The sequence below is a fragment of the Engystomops pustulosus genome, chromosome 7, assembly GCF_040894005.1.
Source record: "Engystomops pustulosus chromosome 7, aEngPut4.maternal, whole genome shotgun sequence".
Classification (NCBI taxonomy): Eukaryota; Metazoa; Chordata; class Amphibia; order Anura; family Leptodactylidae; genus Engystomops; species Engystomops pustulosus.
In genome coordinates this window covers 97,473,575-97,490,608 of record NC_092417.1, presented here as the reverse complement: position 1 = coordinate 97,490,608, position 17,034 = coordinate 97,473,575, and the positions used below count along the sequence as shown (strand labels likewise).

At 45.5% G+C, this 17,034-nt stretch overlaps 1 protein-coding gene and 1 long non-coding RNA gene across 5 annotated transcripts in view; one reads left to right on the top strand and one right to left on the bottom strand.

Moving 5' to 3' along the window:
• LOC140070625 (uncharacterized) overlaps positions 1-3,911 on the bottom strand; it is a 35,442-nt gene extending 31,531 nt beyond the window's left edge. The window contains exon 1 of the long non-coding RNA XR_011848959.1: positions 3,775-3,911. This is a non-coding gene — a long non-coding RNA (uncharacterized lncRNA). The remainder of the gene's footprint in view (positions 1-3,774) is intronic.
• Positions 1-17,034, top strand: part of PMFBP1 (polyamine modulated factor 1 binding protein 1) — a 119,867-nt gene that overhangs the window by 55,988 nt on the left and 46,845 nt on the right. For 3 of the 4 annotated variants that reach the window (XM_072117332.1, XM_072117331.1, XM_072117333.1), the window contains 2 exons: positions 4,702-4,766; positions 7,801-7,921. In XM_072117332.1, the coding sequence (XP_071973433.1) occupies positions 4,702-4,766; positions 7,801-7,921 (186 nt within the window). Of the gene's footprint in view, positions 1-4,303; positions 4,442-4,701; positions 4,767-7,800; positions 7,922-17,034 lie in introns of those variants that run through there. The other variant, XM_072117334.1, reaches the window with a different exon arrangement.

The window sequence follows — 17,034 nt, the reverse complement described above, 5'->3', positions numbered from 1 at the left end:
CCTACAAGCTGCCGACCTTCTGCCTTCAGTCGTGTACTACCTCAGTACTGTACTCTCCTACAAGCCGCCGACCTTCTGCCTCCAGTCCTGTACTACCTCAGTACTGTACTCTCCTACAAGCTGCCGACCTTCTGCCTCCAGTCGTGTACTACCTCAGTACTGTACTCTCCTACAAGCTGCCGACCTTCTGCCTCCAGTCCTGTACTACCTCAGTACTGTACTCTCCTACAAGCCGCCGACCTTCTGCCTCCAGTCGTGTACTACCTCAGTACTGTACTCTCCTACAAGCCGCCGACCTTCTGCCTCCAGTCGTGTACTACCTCAGTACTGTACTCTCCTACAAGCTGCCGACCTTCTGCCTCCAGTCCTGTACTACCTCAGTACTGTACTCTCCTACAAGCCGCCGACCTTCTACCTTCAGTCCTGTACTACCTCAGTACTGTACTCTCCTACAAGCCGCCGACCTTCTGCCTCCAGTCCTGTACTACCTCAGTACTGTACTCTCCTACAAGCCGCCGACCTTCTGCCTCCAGTCGTGTACTACCTCAGTACTGTACTCTCCTACAAGCCGCCGACCTTCTGCCTCCAGTCGTGTACTACCTCAGTACTGTACTCTCCTACAAGCTGCCGACCTTCTGCCTTCAGTCCTGTACTACCTCAGTACTGTACTCTCCTACAAGCTGCCGACCTTCTGCCTTCAGTCGTGTACTACCTCAGTACTGTACTCTCCTACAAGCCGCCGACCTTCTGCCTTCAGTCCTGTACTACCTCAGTACTGTACTTTCCTACAAGCTGCTGACCTTCTGCCTTCAGTCGTGTACTACCTCAGTACTGTACTCTCCTACAAGCTGCTGACCTTCTGCCTTCAGTCGTGTACTACCTGAGTACTGTACTCTCCTACAAGCCACTGACCTTCTGCCTTCAGTCCTGTACTAGCTCAGTACTGTACTCTCCTACAAGCTGCTGACCTTCTGCCTTCAGTCGTGTACTACCTGAGTACTGTACTCTCCTACAAGCCACTGACCTTCTGCCTTCAGTCCTGTACTAGCTCAGTACTGTACTCTCCTACAAGCCGCCGACCTTCTGCCTCCAGTCCTGTACTACCTCAGTACTGTACTCTCCTACAAGCCGCCGACCTTCTGCCTCCAGTCCTGTACTACCTCAGTACTGTACTCTCCTACAAGCTGTTAATATTCCTGGATTCGAACACTGGGGGAGTTTCCACAAACTGCTGTGTTCTTTAATCTCTCAATTCTGATTGTTACCACGCCCTTCCCCTTGTAATATCCAACCAGCAGCCTGCTATTGCCTGCCGAGCATCATTTTAGTGAGGACACTTTCCATAACCGTGCTCAAAGTTCAGCTACAATCTTGGAATACAAATGCATTTTTCCCAGTCCTACTGCTTTGGTCTACACAAATATGTTTACACAAATCTGTGGCCAAAACCAAACACTGTCTGCAGCTTTGTGTGGTTTTCTGTTTCAGATTACACTTACTAATGTTCCTGACTGTAGCTAATCTGGTTCTGTAACCCAATCTAACTTGCACATTACTATGCTATTCTGGCGATAATGTACAGCAAATTACTTTCAATATATGGTCATTTTTATGTAGGGGGTTCATGCATAAACCACAAATATTAATGGGATCCCCCTTTGGCAATCAGATGCCAGTTTTCATTTTGTGAAGTGAAGGTTAAGAATAAACCTGGTTGCCATCTACAAGATAACTTTTTCCTTTTTATGAGGACTGGTATGCATAACAAATATTTCACCTGATGCATATTTATACCAATAGCCAAACTCAGCCTTTTAGTAAGGAAGGTCTCACAAACCATATAACGGCAGCATTTTAGTATCTTTAGACGTAAAAAGAAAAATTAGCAGTTTTATAATTAAAAAGGAAAAAAAAAGGATGTCGTCACAAACTGTATGCATAGTTTACACAAAAGTTTTGACACAAGAATATATAAGAACTATAATAAATAACATTTTTGTTTCTGGCTGAAATTTGTGCCGACATAGAGTTTGTATTTTAGCTGCAACACCTGTACCTCCCGCTGTTGAAGCCATAATTATGGATGGTGTGGCTATTACAACTATGGTTAATACATAAAGGTTGAGGTGTACTTTACTTTTATTTCATGTAATAGACATTTGTGTGAGACTGTAGTGCTGAAGGGTAATGTGTCGCATGGAAAATAGCATCTAATCTCCAGGCCTCATGTTACACAGCAGGAGGAGCTTAGGACATATCACATAGGGGCACATTTACTTACAAATACGGACAGTTCACTAAAAGTGCGTTGTCCGTCTTTAATGCTTTGTGCAGCGATTCACTAAGATCGTGTGCCAGTAATCGGGAATCTTTCGCTTCCCTGCACTGGCCAGACAGAGTTCGCATTTTTTTGTGGTGCACCCTTAACATAGGGAGTGCAACACAATTTGAAAGTTAAATATGGTGCTTGGTCCGAATCAGTCGGACTGTCTGATGGCACAGCTCTAATTTGTGTCGCATGGAAGCCAGCACAGCTGTACCACAAAAGGGGTTGTGTGCGACACAATCTCCGCGCATACACTTCTTAAATATATATGCACAGTCCGAGAAAATTGCAGCACACGACCCTTAGTAAATGTGCCCCATAGTGTCTCATCTGCAGGCAGCATGTTATAGAGCAAGAGGAGCTGAGCAGATTCTTCATAGTGCGCTATCCTCTGGCATCATGCTATACAGCAGGAGGAGCTGAGCACATTGAATATATAGTATCCAATCTGCGGGCAGCTTGTTATACAAAAAGAGGAGCTGAGCAGATTCTATATAGTGCACTATCATCAGGCAGCATGTTATAGAGCATGAGAAGCTTTGTAGGAAAAAATTGACGTTGTCATTTCTTGTCAGGTCAAGGAATCTGTCCTATCGGAGACCTCCACTCTATGACTGTGTGCACATCTGGTCTGATAGGACCGCCTTCTCTACACATACATGGAAAACTATATCTGTCCCCTCAGCTCCTCCTGCTTTATAACATACTACTTTTTGATCTTGCTGCGTTTTTCATGTGACAGATTCACATTAAATGGTGCGTGCTTGTACTGATCAAGACCAACTTTTTTTTTTTTTTTAAGATCCCTTACACATTTTCCAAGCCTTGAAACAGAGTATAACAATGTATTATATGATAAATGTCTGTGTATATACAGAAACCCCCACATGTACCCACACACTAATGAATGACAGTCGTTGGGGAGGGGCGCTATCTGCCCAGGCCTGTCCTTGGCAGACTATAAGGACTGGTAATTTCTCTAGATGCTAATTATTTTTGGCTTCTCTTTACATAAATGAGGTGTCAGAACTTGAATGTTCGCTAGGACCTTGGCCCAGTCATACAAACTACCAGCATATGTTATACAGCGACAACCTTACAAGTATAGTCATTTGTGGGATTTGTGTTTCATCTATTAACATTGTATGAAATGATCTGTGTGTCACAATTAAACATTCCTATAATAATCATAAAGCTACTGTGGTATAACTACATGATAATTAAAGTATCATCTGTCTCCCGTTCCTCTGCGCTTTATTTTTCCCTGCTTCCCCTCCCCCTGCTCTCGAGAATTGCAGTTGCTCAACATTCAGATGGAGTCATTATGTTTTTGCATATCATTACAGCCTTGTGCAGAACAACAGCGACATCTACATGTGTCATAATATCAGCGTGTCAGAAATATTACATATATTTATAACGCACACACACCTGCCCTGAAGCCTTACCTGTGTTTATTACTGTCTATGGTTAGAGCCCACTGTGGGAAAGTTGAGAGATGCTTGTGTGGTGATGTCTAGATGGGGAATCCTCTCCTCCCTGGGTACCACAAGCTATGTGTGACACTAATACCCATTACACTCTCCCCCCTGCAGGAATGGTCATGATTAGGGGTAGTGGAAGGCAGCTGTATCCCGATGCCAGGGCTCCAATTATCCTCAGGAATGTGGTAGCAGGACTCCTCCGCTCATCTTTAGGGACTGCTTGGCTCCGATCTATCATACACTTACATGGAAAGCTGCCCTCTCAGCACCAGCTTCTCCCAACTTTCTCTGCTTGGAATAAGCTCCTGTACAAGCCGCTCTAATGAGATGCAAATGAGATATGCACAAAGCCATAGCACTGTAGGATGATTAACCACTAGAGACATTAGCTGCCGACTTCAGGCTGTGTGAGTTTAATAACCCTCTGCCGCCCCTCCGCTCTTGGTGGGGGCTCTGTACGCCCCTTGGCAGAGGAGTAGGATCCCGGACCCATCGCCCATCGTTGCGTTTCTCCTGCTGAGGGGGCTGCACTCCCTCATCCACATGCAGAATCCTTAGTGCTTGTCTTTGTAATCCAGACAGTGTGCGTATAGGGCACTTCATTATTTCGTAGTGTGCCAAAGCTCGTTAGGTAAACAATTATTCCTCATTAAAACCCAGTGCGGATTTATTAAGGAAAAAAAAAATTTCACCCAACGATATGCATATGGTTAAATCTGAAGCCATGAGCGCAGCTGTAAATCCATTGCGGGTCTTATATTCCAAGCCAGGTTGTCAGTACCCCCTACATAACGGGCAGCAGAACAAACACTCAGCATACTTTTGTAAGATCCTCCTTGTGTTGGCGTGACTTATCTGACTGTATCCATTTTTTTTTTTTTTTGTTTCCAGAGCCAGATATTGACCCCGCACTCAGTGCCCACAGACCTAGCAGGAGCCAACACCGCATCAACCATGTGAGTACCCATCCAAGAAATTAAAGGACAGCACATTAGCAGGGCACGTCTGGAGTGCTGACAATGCTCTGTACCCTTGAAGTGCAATGCTGTTTGCAAAGTGGCACACTCCTGACTACCTCCCAAGTTTGTGCTCCTTTGAGTGACGCTTCCACATAGGCAGATCTGGGAGAAAGGGTTAGGTTCGGCCCCATTCATCTCCCTGGTGATAGCAGCAAATGCAGATAAATCTCTCTCAGCCTCCTGATCTTGCTGCTTGTGGGGAGCTGCCTTTTTCCTGCCACGTACCTGCTCTGGAAATGTTTGTGAAATTGTATGTGCATGTCAGTATCTGGATGCAGGCTGTTCTATGGAATATGCCTCTTTCCAAAGCAAGATATCCTGGTGTCCTTAAAAGGCTGCTCCAGCACCTGTACACCGGTGGTGTGTACAGATTGTCCTTCCAGCTTAGTGCTTGCAATGCAAATCCTTGTTTTCCTTGTGTGCTGGTGGCATTCCCTTTTCTTGGAATGGTTGGCAGCGGCCATGCTGTTACATGTAGAGATGTCCATACTGCCTGTGCCATTCCTAAAAATCTGCGGCCCAGATTCTTTTGTTTGTTGTTGACGAGGCGTTTCTTTCCGTGTTAATTGTAAAACTTGAATGCCAAACGAGATTGCAGATCCGATGGGAAAAAGAGTCCCGGAGGAAGCTGTTATGCTGTAAAAGATGCCAGGGTCCTTGGCATAGATCCTTTTTTTCACTGATGAATATGTTTCCTCCATGTTTAACCGCTGGCTCCATACTTGAGGCGGGCACCCGCAGCTTGGCAACGGTTCCTTCCATGGCGTAGAAGGATACATCATTGCTTGCTCACTGCGGCAGAAGGAACATTTGGGGGGAGGAGAGCCGCATCAGTCACCCCCATGCCCCATTCCTGGCTTCCCACTCGTTACCTATACTGTGTGTCTTGCATCCTTTGGTAAGATGGTTTGCTCTGGCAGGCAGTGCCCCGTTCTTTGTCTGCTCTGGAGCTGTGAAGGATCTCCAGACCCACTTCATTGGCCGCCGTGACATATACCCGCTGCCGATATCACACGAAACTGTGGCGTTGCCACTGAGTGGATGGCATCGTGCCAGCTCGTCTGCCATCCGCCCATGCAGCTCTCGCTCTCTCTCCTCCTCCTGTCGGCTTGATGTTAATTAACAGACGGGCTAATTGATTTAAAAGCTGAAAAAAAATTACAGTTAACTTTTCCCAGAGGGTATGAGCGGCAGACTGGCATGGGTCTGCTGGGCGTGGGGGAGGGGGTCGTGCAGAGCCCGCAGCATAGGAAATGGGAAGAAAAAAAAAACCATAGCAGTAAGAAAACGTTGGCTGCTTATTGGAGAACAGCTGATAGGAATTGTGGTGAAACTGCCTCCGCATGACTATATACTGCCATTCTGTTTTACTCTAAATAAGCTGGGCACTCCCATTCCCCTCCCCCTGAGACAAGAGAGCCATCCTGAACTTATACCAAACCTCCCCTCCTCATCCTTCCCCCCATTAACACCCTGCAATTAGGTAAAATAATCCCCCGGGACTGAGAACGCCTCGTCAGATGAAATAATTATGAAGTGTTGTGCGCTGTCGCACAAACCCCCCCTTTTAACCATCACCGTTCTTATTTTCCAAAACCTTAGGATTTCTCGTTGCAACTACTATGTTATATATGTGTACGAGTTGGCACATTGCGTATTAAGCCTGATGAAGGGACGCAATCCACGTGCCCACTTTCATATTCATGCACTGCTGCTTCTTTTTGCTATTCTTAAAAGGCCTTGGAAATTTTCTTCACTGTATGAGACCAGCACTGAACCAGTTAATTAACAGCACAATTAGCCATGCAAATACAGGCTTTGTTTGGAGGCTGTTCTCCAGGAGGAGTGTTTGTTTTGCATGGACCTGTGCATCTGGGAAGAGAGATTGTAGGGCGAGGGATGCCATCATCACCATGTCTAACTGTCCTGTCCTCTCCGCCTTCCCTGAAAGGCTAAAGCTGTGCTGTGCTAAGAATACAGTGTGCAAATCATCCCACATTTGCATAATGTCTCCTGCCTTGAATATGCAGATGAGCTGTATAATTTATGAGTAGTCTGGAAGCTTTTTTTTTTTTTTTTTTTTGCTCTCTGTGATTTGATGTGAGGGGGGTTATATTCCTCTCTGTGCCAGCTCTGTACAGACCTGCGCCCTCGTATGTTGTATTTTTTTACGTGAACGTCTTTTGTATATTAATTTTCGCTGTCTTTTATGTTGCTCACTGATTGCTGGCATTGACAGTCCACAGTGCAGGGCATATAGTTGCTGGGTGAAGCTTGTCATCTTCCATTTCATTCATCAGCAAGTGACATGAAAGGAATTTTGCATCCAGCCTGATTTTCGGATGGTAAAAACCAGAGGTGGCGTTAATTATGGAAAATAATAATAATGAACGGCTCCTGGGAGTAAGCTGTCTATGTAATCATGTAACAATCGTAATAAAATCTGCATGGGAAGCTCAGCACAAAATGTTAATGAATTTAAGGAATGGAAAAATATAGAAATATTAAAAAATAAATAAAACGCAGAAGGTCTAAGCAAGATCCATGATTTGGTTTGTATGTGAGAAAATGAGAGGAAGAAGGCTGGATGTGGATTACAGCAGTCAGAAACCGATTAAATGATGATAGCTAATAACTGCATGCTAAGAGGGGTTTGCTATAAATTTATGATTTGTTTGATAGAAATAGATTATCGGAGGTATAACGTTGTTAATAATACAAAGATAAATTGGAAACCTGTTTAGAAACATTTCTTGGTTTCCTTAAATAGCTTGGCAAGTAAAGGGTTATTCTTCAGACACTAATTAATATTAGAATCTTCTTAATTTTTCTCATTGATTTTCTAAATGACATTTGCAAAGATGACCCTGAAAATCTGGCTAGGGCCTTTCTGCTGTGGAGAGTATTGTCATGAAATGATGGCATGTGATCGCTTGCTTGGCACATGTTCCTAATTTGTGTGTCTGTTTAGAGGGGTCGTGCGGGAACTGGAGGAGCTGAGGGATGTGCTGATGAATAAGGAGCTCCTCGTACAGCAGCTACACAGTCAACTGAGGGATGTTATTCACAGCCAGGAGCTGAGCCGCATCGAGGTAAGGTTCCCTGCCTCATGGATTATTACCTGCTTCTGGGATTCAGGACACCGGAGCTTGCAATCTGACGCTTAACTGTGGCCATGCAATGTTATTCATAGCAGGCAGAGGGGAATAATCCTGGGTACAGTTACAGACATGCAAGTTTAACTCCTACCAAAAAAAGTGCATCAAGTTTCACTTTCACATTAAATCCTTTAATTCTCACTATAAGCAATTCAATTCCGCTTTCTAGAAGCCAGTTACTTATATATACTCTCAGGGTATCTATATATTTTATCTATGTTGAACATAAACCAGGAGACCAAATCCATTAAAGGATAAGTCCTTGTCCATTAGAATCCATACAGTGGTTGAAGGAGGAGGATTTTACATGGCGTTTTATGAAGTACTTCAAAGAGAGGCCACAATTCCACAAATTTCTAGTGGACACTCACGTGGTGGGACAGATGGGTTATTGGTTCATTTGAGAGAAGACTCCAGTGCCACTGACTCGCTTGAAAATGTCATTTTAACATTTCATATCAAATAACTAATACTAATCTAATACTCCTGTGTACAGTCACATAGATGCCCTTTAACAGTTCTTATAGAGGAGTACATGATCGCCTGATATACGTTATGCTATTTATTTACTTACCACTGTATGCATGACCATCACATGATCGGAGTGAACCAGTAACGGCTATGACCAGCAGTTCAAAGCACTCAACAGCTTTCCCCCTATACACACAACCAAAAGAACATCAGTCTGTATCCAAAAAAGACATTTTGTTCTTCCTATACAAATTACTTTTTGTAATCGTACATGAATTTTATAATATAATTGTGTAAACAATCAGATGTCAGCTGTCTTAATATCAATCTCGTACATGCAGGTGTCCTCATGTAATACAGGCTTGGCTATAGATTATTGGGTTCTCATGTGCATGATTTGTCAGATCTCCTAACATAGGAGTGTTCTTACTTAAAACTATACATTGTATCTTCCTTAATTTTTTACATTTCAAGGAGAAATAGACAATGACAATTGTAACATCCAGTTGTTGGTTATGGGTTTCTAGGTGGAATTGCTGAGCAATAGCAAAACTCAGGGTATGGCTATTTGCACACAAAGTAATGTGCAAGTTCAGTAGTTTTTTTTTTTACCAAGACTGTTAAAAAAATGGCAAAACTACAGCATAAAGGTACCAGCAACAATATCCACTACTATATCCACTACTATATCCTGGGTAAATAAGCTCTAGTTTATGAAGAATGAAAGTATTCAGCCCCCTGCCTTCCAGTATATATCCAGCCCATGCCCCCTGTATATAGCCAGCCAGCCCATGGCCCCCATTATATAGCCAGAAAATGCCCCCCAGTATATAGCCAGCCAGCCCATGGCCCCCATTATATAGCCAGCCAACCCCCTGCCCCCAGTATATAGCCAGCCAACCCCGCCCCCCACAGTATATAGCCAGCCAACCCCTGCCCCCCCCCCAGTATATAGCCAGCCAAACACCCCCCACCCTGTCCCCAGTATATAGCCAGCCAGCCTCTGCCCCAGTATATTGCCAGCTCCCTGCTGCGGGGCGTTTCATTACTAGGGGCTCTGCTACAACTATTTTTAATGGCTCCGACTTTTGCACTAACACCGTCTGGTCCTGACAATTTCCTAACATTCAATAGGCTAAGTTCCCTGATCCCTTCTAGAATGTCAAATATGCTAAGATATACTGGACTGTGTGATTTTTAAGGATTTGGGAAATCGAATGATCTGTTCCTTTAGCAGCTATAATGCAGCCTTTCCAGAAATTAACATTAATTACAATAATTGCTAAAGATTTTTAGTGAAAAAGTGCTCTTTAACGGCTAATCTCTTCCACTTTGACTGTTCTCTTCTTGGAGAAGCAGTGATTTTTTTCTGTCCATGAAGAGCTATCACAGTGCATGTGAGTAAAGAAGGATGCTCCTCTTTGGCCTGTGCTGTCTGTACTATGATGTAGAGATGAGGAGGGTGTGAATGATGTGATCTCCAGGCTGCTCACACGCTCACAGTGGACACTGTTCCATCCCTCTGCCATTAATCTGCAGCTTCCACTATGAGCTGCTGGGGTAGAGGAAGATTTACTGGCTGCGACTCCCATGTATTCACCCTGCTCTATCCTCCCAGCTCCAGACCTCTAATGCATCTGCCTGGCAGCACCTTACAGATCACAGAGCACTGGAATCTATCAAGACAAACTGCGGCCATCTGATAGATGACTGAGTAATGGACTCGGAGTACATTAGTGAGCCCCAGTCTAATGGCATGCTGTTGCCTATGGCTCCTGATGCAGATCACTCATAGTGTCCTCTAACTCATTAGCTGCTGCCAGGACTTGGCTCATGTACAGGTGGATAGTAGTGCAGGCTGTGCTATGTGATCTGCGTATAGGCTATGGGTAAGGGGATTGTGCATGTCCTCTGTAATGGTAGAGTATCAAACTTCTGCTGGCTTTTCCTATTTGTCTTTAAAGGAAATCTACCACCAGGATGCAGGATTGTATACCAAGCTCACCTTCAGGCAGGTGTGTGCCCCTTCTGACAGGATCCACTCTTATTTGAGCTCCTTATGCCCTTGTTTTACAAAAAAAACTTTGAACCTCCGCCTCATTTGCCTAATTTTTAAAGCTTTTATTTGTAAAAACAGGGGTAAAAGAAGCTAAAATAAAGGGGATCCTGCCAGAAGGGGAGCACATCAGTATGTAATTGTGCTTGGTTTACAATCCTTTATCCTGGTGGTATATGTCCTTTAAAGGAAAGCTACCATGAAACTCAAGCAAGATAAACCAGGGACACTTACCGTATATATAGGTGCATAAGCAGAGTTTTTCAGCACAAAAAGTGTGCTGAAAAACCCCACCTCGTTTTATACACGAGTGTATAAGAAAAAAAGTAAACTACATACTCCCCTGCGGCTCCTCTTCCTCTTCACTGGTAACCTAATCTACGTAACACAGTGTGCGTCAGTGGCAGAGTGCAAGGACACATCTCTGCTCGCTCTGTTACCAGTGAAGAGGATAAAGAGCCTTGCAAACATCGGGGAACGCCAGAAGGTATGTAACTTGAGCTTTTTATACAGGCTGCAGGGCATTTCATTTCTCGGGGAAGGCTGCTGATGCATGGGGAAGGCTGCTGATGCATGGGGAAGGTTGCTGATGCATGGGGAAGGCTGCTGATGCATGGGGAAGGCTGCTGATGCATGGGGCGGCACTGGGGGAGGCTGCTGATGCATGGGACGGCACTGGGGGAGGCTGCTGCTGCATGGGACGGCACTGGGGGAGGCTGCTGCTGCATGGGACGGCACTGGGGGAGGCTGCTGCTGCATGGGACGGCACTGGGGGAGGCTGCTGCTGCATGGGATGGCACTGGGGGAGGCTGCTGCTGCTGCATGGGATGGCACTGGGGGAGGCTGCTGTTGCCCCATTGGGGAAATTTCATTATTGGGGGAAGCTGCTGCATGGGACATTTCATTATTGGGGGAAGCTGCTGCATGGGACATTTCATTATTGGGGGAAGCTGCTGCATGGGACATTTCATTATTGGGGGAAGCTGCTGCATGGGACATTTCATTATTGGGGGAAGCTGCTGCATGGGACATTTCATTATTGGGGGAAGCTGCTGCATGGGACATTTCATTATTGGGGGAAGCTGCTGCATGGGACATTTCATTATTGGGGGAAGCTGCTGCATGGGACATTTCATTATTGGGGGAAGCTGCTGCATGGGACATTTCATTATTGGGGGAAGCTGCTGCATGGGACATTTCATTATTGGGGGAAGCTGCTGCATGGGACATTTCATTATTGGGGGAAGCTGCTGCATGGGACATTTCATTATTGGGGGAAGCTGCTGCATGGGACATTTCATTATTGGGGGAAGCTGCTGCATGGGACATTTCATTATTGGGGGAAGCTGCTGCATGGGACATGTCATTATTGGGGAAGCTGCTGCATGGGACATGTCATTATTGGGGGAAGCTGCTGCATGGGCATTGCATTACATTGCTCGGGGAGGCTGCTGCATGGGCATTGCATTACATTGCTCGGGGAGGCTGCTGCATGGGCATTGCATTACTCGGGGAGGTTGTGATCAATGGATTTCCCACCCTAGGCTTATACTTGATTCAATGTGTTTTCCCAGTTATTTGTGGCTTATTCTCGAGTCAGATTATACTGGAGTGCATACAGTTCCAGACACCTTTACTGTTTTAATCTTCTTTGTTATCCATGGTCTCCTTCCTTCAAAAGTCAACTGAAGGGCATTGGAGGCGTTAACAGATTTTCTCAGTGCTGCAGATTCACAGGCTGTTACAATGAGCAGAACATGTCTCACCCAACTAGATTCCTCCACCTGCTTTGCTCATTGGAACAGCCTGTGAAGATACATCACTGAGGAGCTCTAGAAACTCCCACCAGAGCCCTACAGGCTCAGTAGCATAATATCAAAGTTCATTTTAGAAGAATGGAGGCTATAGATAACAAATATAAGAAGATTACACAGAGCATTGCAATGCTAGATTCTGATGGTAGACAACTAGAAAATTCTCCATTTTGAAAAAAATGCTATACAAAACACAGAAAGAAAGTGAAATTTAAAAATAAATGCACAGTGTTTTCCTTGCTCAGTATTTAAGGTACACCATGGGGCAGATTTATCAAGCTGTCTGAAAGTCAGAATATTTCTAGTTGCCTATGGCAACTAATCATAGCTCCCCTTTAAAATATTCATGAGCACTGGTAAAATGAAAGCTGAGCTGTGGGCAACTAGAAATATTCTGACTTTCAGACAGCTTGATAGATCTGCCCCCATGTCTCCAAATGTTACCATTCAAACCCTGCCTTTTCCTTAAAGAAACAAGCCAGAGCCTGATAAACCAGAGCACTTACACATAGATCCAGGGGCTGTGATCGTGCATCCAAATGTGACATTTGCATTGTGTTTACAAATGCAGTGCAAACCGCATGGGGGCGGGGCTCCAGTGAAACACATGTGATCGCCTACCAGCACCTAGTGTTTTGTATGGTGTACATGCAAAACACTGGGTGCTGGTTACTGATCACATGCGTTTTACTGAACTCCCGCCAATGGGTGGTTGCATTGCATTTGTAATGCACATGCCATGTGGGAAAGCACCCTGATAGTGGTGATCTTCTTATATTTGTTATCCATGGTCTCCTTTCTTCTAAAATCAACTTTTCTAAATAGTGTAATGAACCTGAGGGGCTCTGGGGGTTGTTTACACAGGCAGAGGGAGAAGGGAGAGAACAGTGGGTTGGGAGAGACTTCTTCTGCTCATTGTAACAGCCTGTGAATCTGCAGAACTGAGGGGCTCTGTTAATGCCCCCAGAGCATCATTGGCATCATTCTAAAAGATTTTAAAAGGAAGGGGATGGATAACAAGTATTAAAAGATTACCACAGTAACAGTGCCTGGATCTATGAGTAAGTGCCCCTGGTTTCTAAACTTCAAGGTCATTGTGCAGTCCTTTGTGAATACATCTTAATGTGAGTTAAATAGCAGTATTTTAAGCTTATTTCATAAATTGTACAAACAACACAATATAACTCCAAGTAAATCAATCTTCTGTGGGATCAAACTGTCCACTTCAACAAGGACGCAACATTGATTGACAGTCATTTTCACACGCTGTTGTGCAAATAGAAATGATTGGGGGACATGTATCTTAGTTTTTTTTTTCTTTGGTGAACTTCTGAGACATTTGACAGCTCTTTTTTGCGCCTTATGTATGAACCCTGTCTTTTTACTTGTGATACATGTTCAGTTCTTCCTTTCCTGGCTTCTTTTTGAGACTTTTTGTTGCAAATGTCTCAAATCCACATGGACACAAGCCATGTGAGGGGGTTATATACAGGAGAGGACACAAGCCATGTGAGGGGGTTATGTACAGGAGTGGACACAAGCCATGTGAGGGGGTTATGTACAGGAGTGGACACAAGCTATGTGAGGGGGTTATATGCAGGAGTGGACACAAGCCATGTGAGGGGGTTATGTACAGGAGTGGACACAAGCTATGTGAGGGGGTTATATGCAGGAGTGGACACAAGCCATGTGAGGGGGTTATGTACAGGAGTGGACACAAGCCATGTGAGGGGGTTATGTACAGGAGTGGACACAAGCCATGTGAGGGGGTTATGTACAGGAGTGGACACAAGCCATGTGAGGGGGTTATATACAGGAGTGGACACAAGCCATGTGAGGGGGTTATATACATGAGTGGACACAAGCCATGTGAGGGGGTTATATACAGGAGAGGATACAAGCCATGTGAGGAGGTTCTATACAGGAGAGGACACAAGCCACGTGAGGGGGTTATATGCAGGAGTGGACACAAGCCACGTGAGGGGGTTATATACAGGAGAGGATACAAGCCATGTGAGGAGGTTATATACAGGAGAGGACACAAGCCACGTGAGGGGGTTATATGCAGGAGTGGACACAAGCCACGTGAGGGGGTTATATGCAGGAGTGGACACAAGCCATGTGAGGGGGTTATATACAGGAGAGGACACAAGCCATGTGAGGGGGTTATATACAGGAGAGGACACAAGCCATGTGAGGGGTTATATACAGGAGTGGACACAAGCCATGTGAGGGGTTATATACAGGAGTGGACACAAGCCATGTGAGGGGGTTATATACAGGAGAGGATACAAGCCATGTGAGGGGGTTATATACATGAGTGGACACAAGCCATGTGAGGGGGTTATATACAGGAGAGGATATAAGCCATGTGAGGAGGTTATATACAGGAGTGGACACAAGCTATGTGAGGGGGTTATATGCAGGAGTGGACACAAGCCATGTGAGGGGGTTATGTACAGGAGTGGACACAAGCTATGTGAGGGGGTTATATGCAGGAGTGGACACAAGCCACGTGAGGGGGTTATATACAGGAGAGGATACAAGCCATGTGAGGAGGTTATATACAGGAGAGGACACAAGCCACGTGAGGGGGTTATATGCAGGAGTGGACACAAGCCACGTGAGGGGGTTATATGCAGGAGTGGACACAAGCCATGTGAGGGGGTTATATACAGGAGAGGACACAAGCCATGTGAGGGGGTTATATACAGGAGAGGACACAAGCCATGTGAGGGGTTATATACAGGAGTGGACACAAGCCATGTGAGGGGTTATATACAGGAGTGGACACAAGCCATGTGAGGGGGTTATATACAGGAGAGGATACAAGCCATGTGAGGGGGTTATATACATGAGTGGACACAAGCCATGTGAGGGGGTTATATACAGGAGAGGATATAAGCCATGTGAGGAGGTTATATACAGGAGTGGACACAAGCTATGTGAGGGGGTTATATGCAGGAGTGGACACAAGCCATGTGAGGGGGTTATGTACAGGAGTGGACACAAGCTATGTGAGGGGGTTATATGCAGGAGTGGACACAAGCCATGTGAGGGGGTTATGTACAGGAGTGGACACAAGCCATGTGAGGGGGTTATATACAGGAGTGGACACAAGCCATGTGAGGGGGTTATATACATGAGTGGACACAAGCCATGTGAGGGGGTTATATACAGGAGAGGATACAAGCCATGTGAGGGGGTTATATACAGGAGAGGACACAAGCCATGTGAGGGGGTTATATATAGGAGAGGACACAAGCCATGTGAGGGGTTATATACAGGAGAGGATACAAGCCATGTGAGGAGGTTATATACAGGAGAGGACACAAGCCATGTGAGGGGGTTATATACAGGAGAGGATACAAGCCATGTGAGGGGGTTATATGCAGGAGAGGATACAAGCCATGTGAGGGGGTTATATGCAGGAGAGGATACAAGCCATGTGAGGGGGTTATCTACAGGAGTGGACACAAGCCATGTGAGGGGGTTATATGCAGGAGTGGACACAAGCCATGTGAGGGGGTTATATACAGGAGAGGACACAAGCCATGTGAGGGGGTTATATACAGGAGAGGACACAAGCCATGTGAGGGGTTATATACAGGAGTGGACACAAGCCATGTGAGGGGGTTATATACAGGAGAGGATACAAGCCATGTGAGGGGGTTATATACAGGAGAGGACACAAGCCATGTGAGGGGGTTATATACAGGAGAGGACACAAGCCATGTGAGGGGTTATATACAGGAGAGGATACAAGCCATGTGAGGAGGTTATATACAGGAGAGGACACAAGCCATGTGAGGGGGTTATATACAGGAGAGGATACAAGCCATGTGAGGGGGTTATATGCAGGAGAGGATACAAGCCATGTGAGGGGGTTATATGCAGGAGAGGATACAAGCCATGTGAGGGGGTTATCTACAGGAGTGGACACAAGCCATGTGAGGGGGTTATATGCAGGAGTGGACACAAGCCATGTGAGGGGGTTATATACAGGAGAGGACACAAGCCATGTGAGGGGGTTATATACAGGAGAGGACACAAGCCATGTGAGGGGGTTATATGCAGGAGTGGACACAAGCCATGTGAGGGGGTTATATATAGGAGAGGACACAAGCCATGTGAGGGGTTATATACAGGAGTGGACACAAGCCATGTGAGGGGGTTATATACAGGAGAGGATACAAGCCATGTGAGGGGGTTATATACAGGAGAGGACACAAGCCATGTGAGGGGGTTATATATAGGAGAGGACACAAGCCATGTGAGGGGTTATATACAGGAGTGGACACAAGCCATGTGAGGGGGTTATATGCAGGAGTGGACACAAGCCATGTGAGGGGGTTATATACAGGAGTGGACACAAGCCATGTGAGGGGGTCATATACAGGAATGGACACAAGCCATGTGAGGGGGTTATATAAGGAGAGGATACAAGCCATGTGAGGGGGTTATATACAGGAGTGGACACAAGCCATGTGAGGGGGTTATGTACAGGAGTGAACACAAGCCATGTGAGGAGGTTGTATACAGGAGTGGACACAAGCCATGTGAATGGGTTATATACAGGAGAGGACACAAGCTATGTGAGGGGGTTATATGCAGGATTGGACACAAGCCATGTGAGGGGGTTATATGCAGGAGAGGATACAAGCCATCTGAGGGGGTTATATACAGGAGAGGATACAAGCCATGTG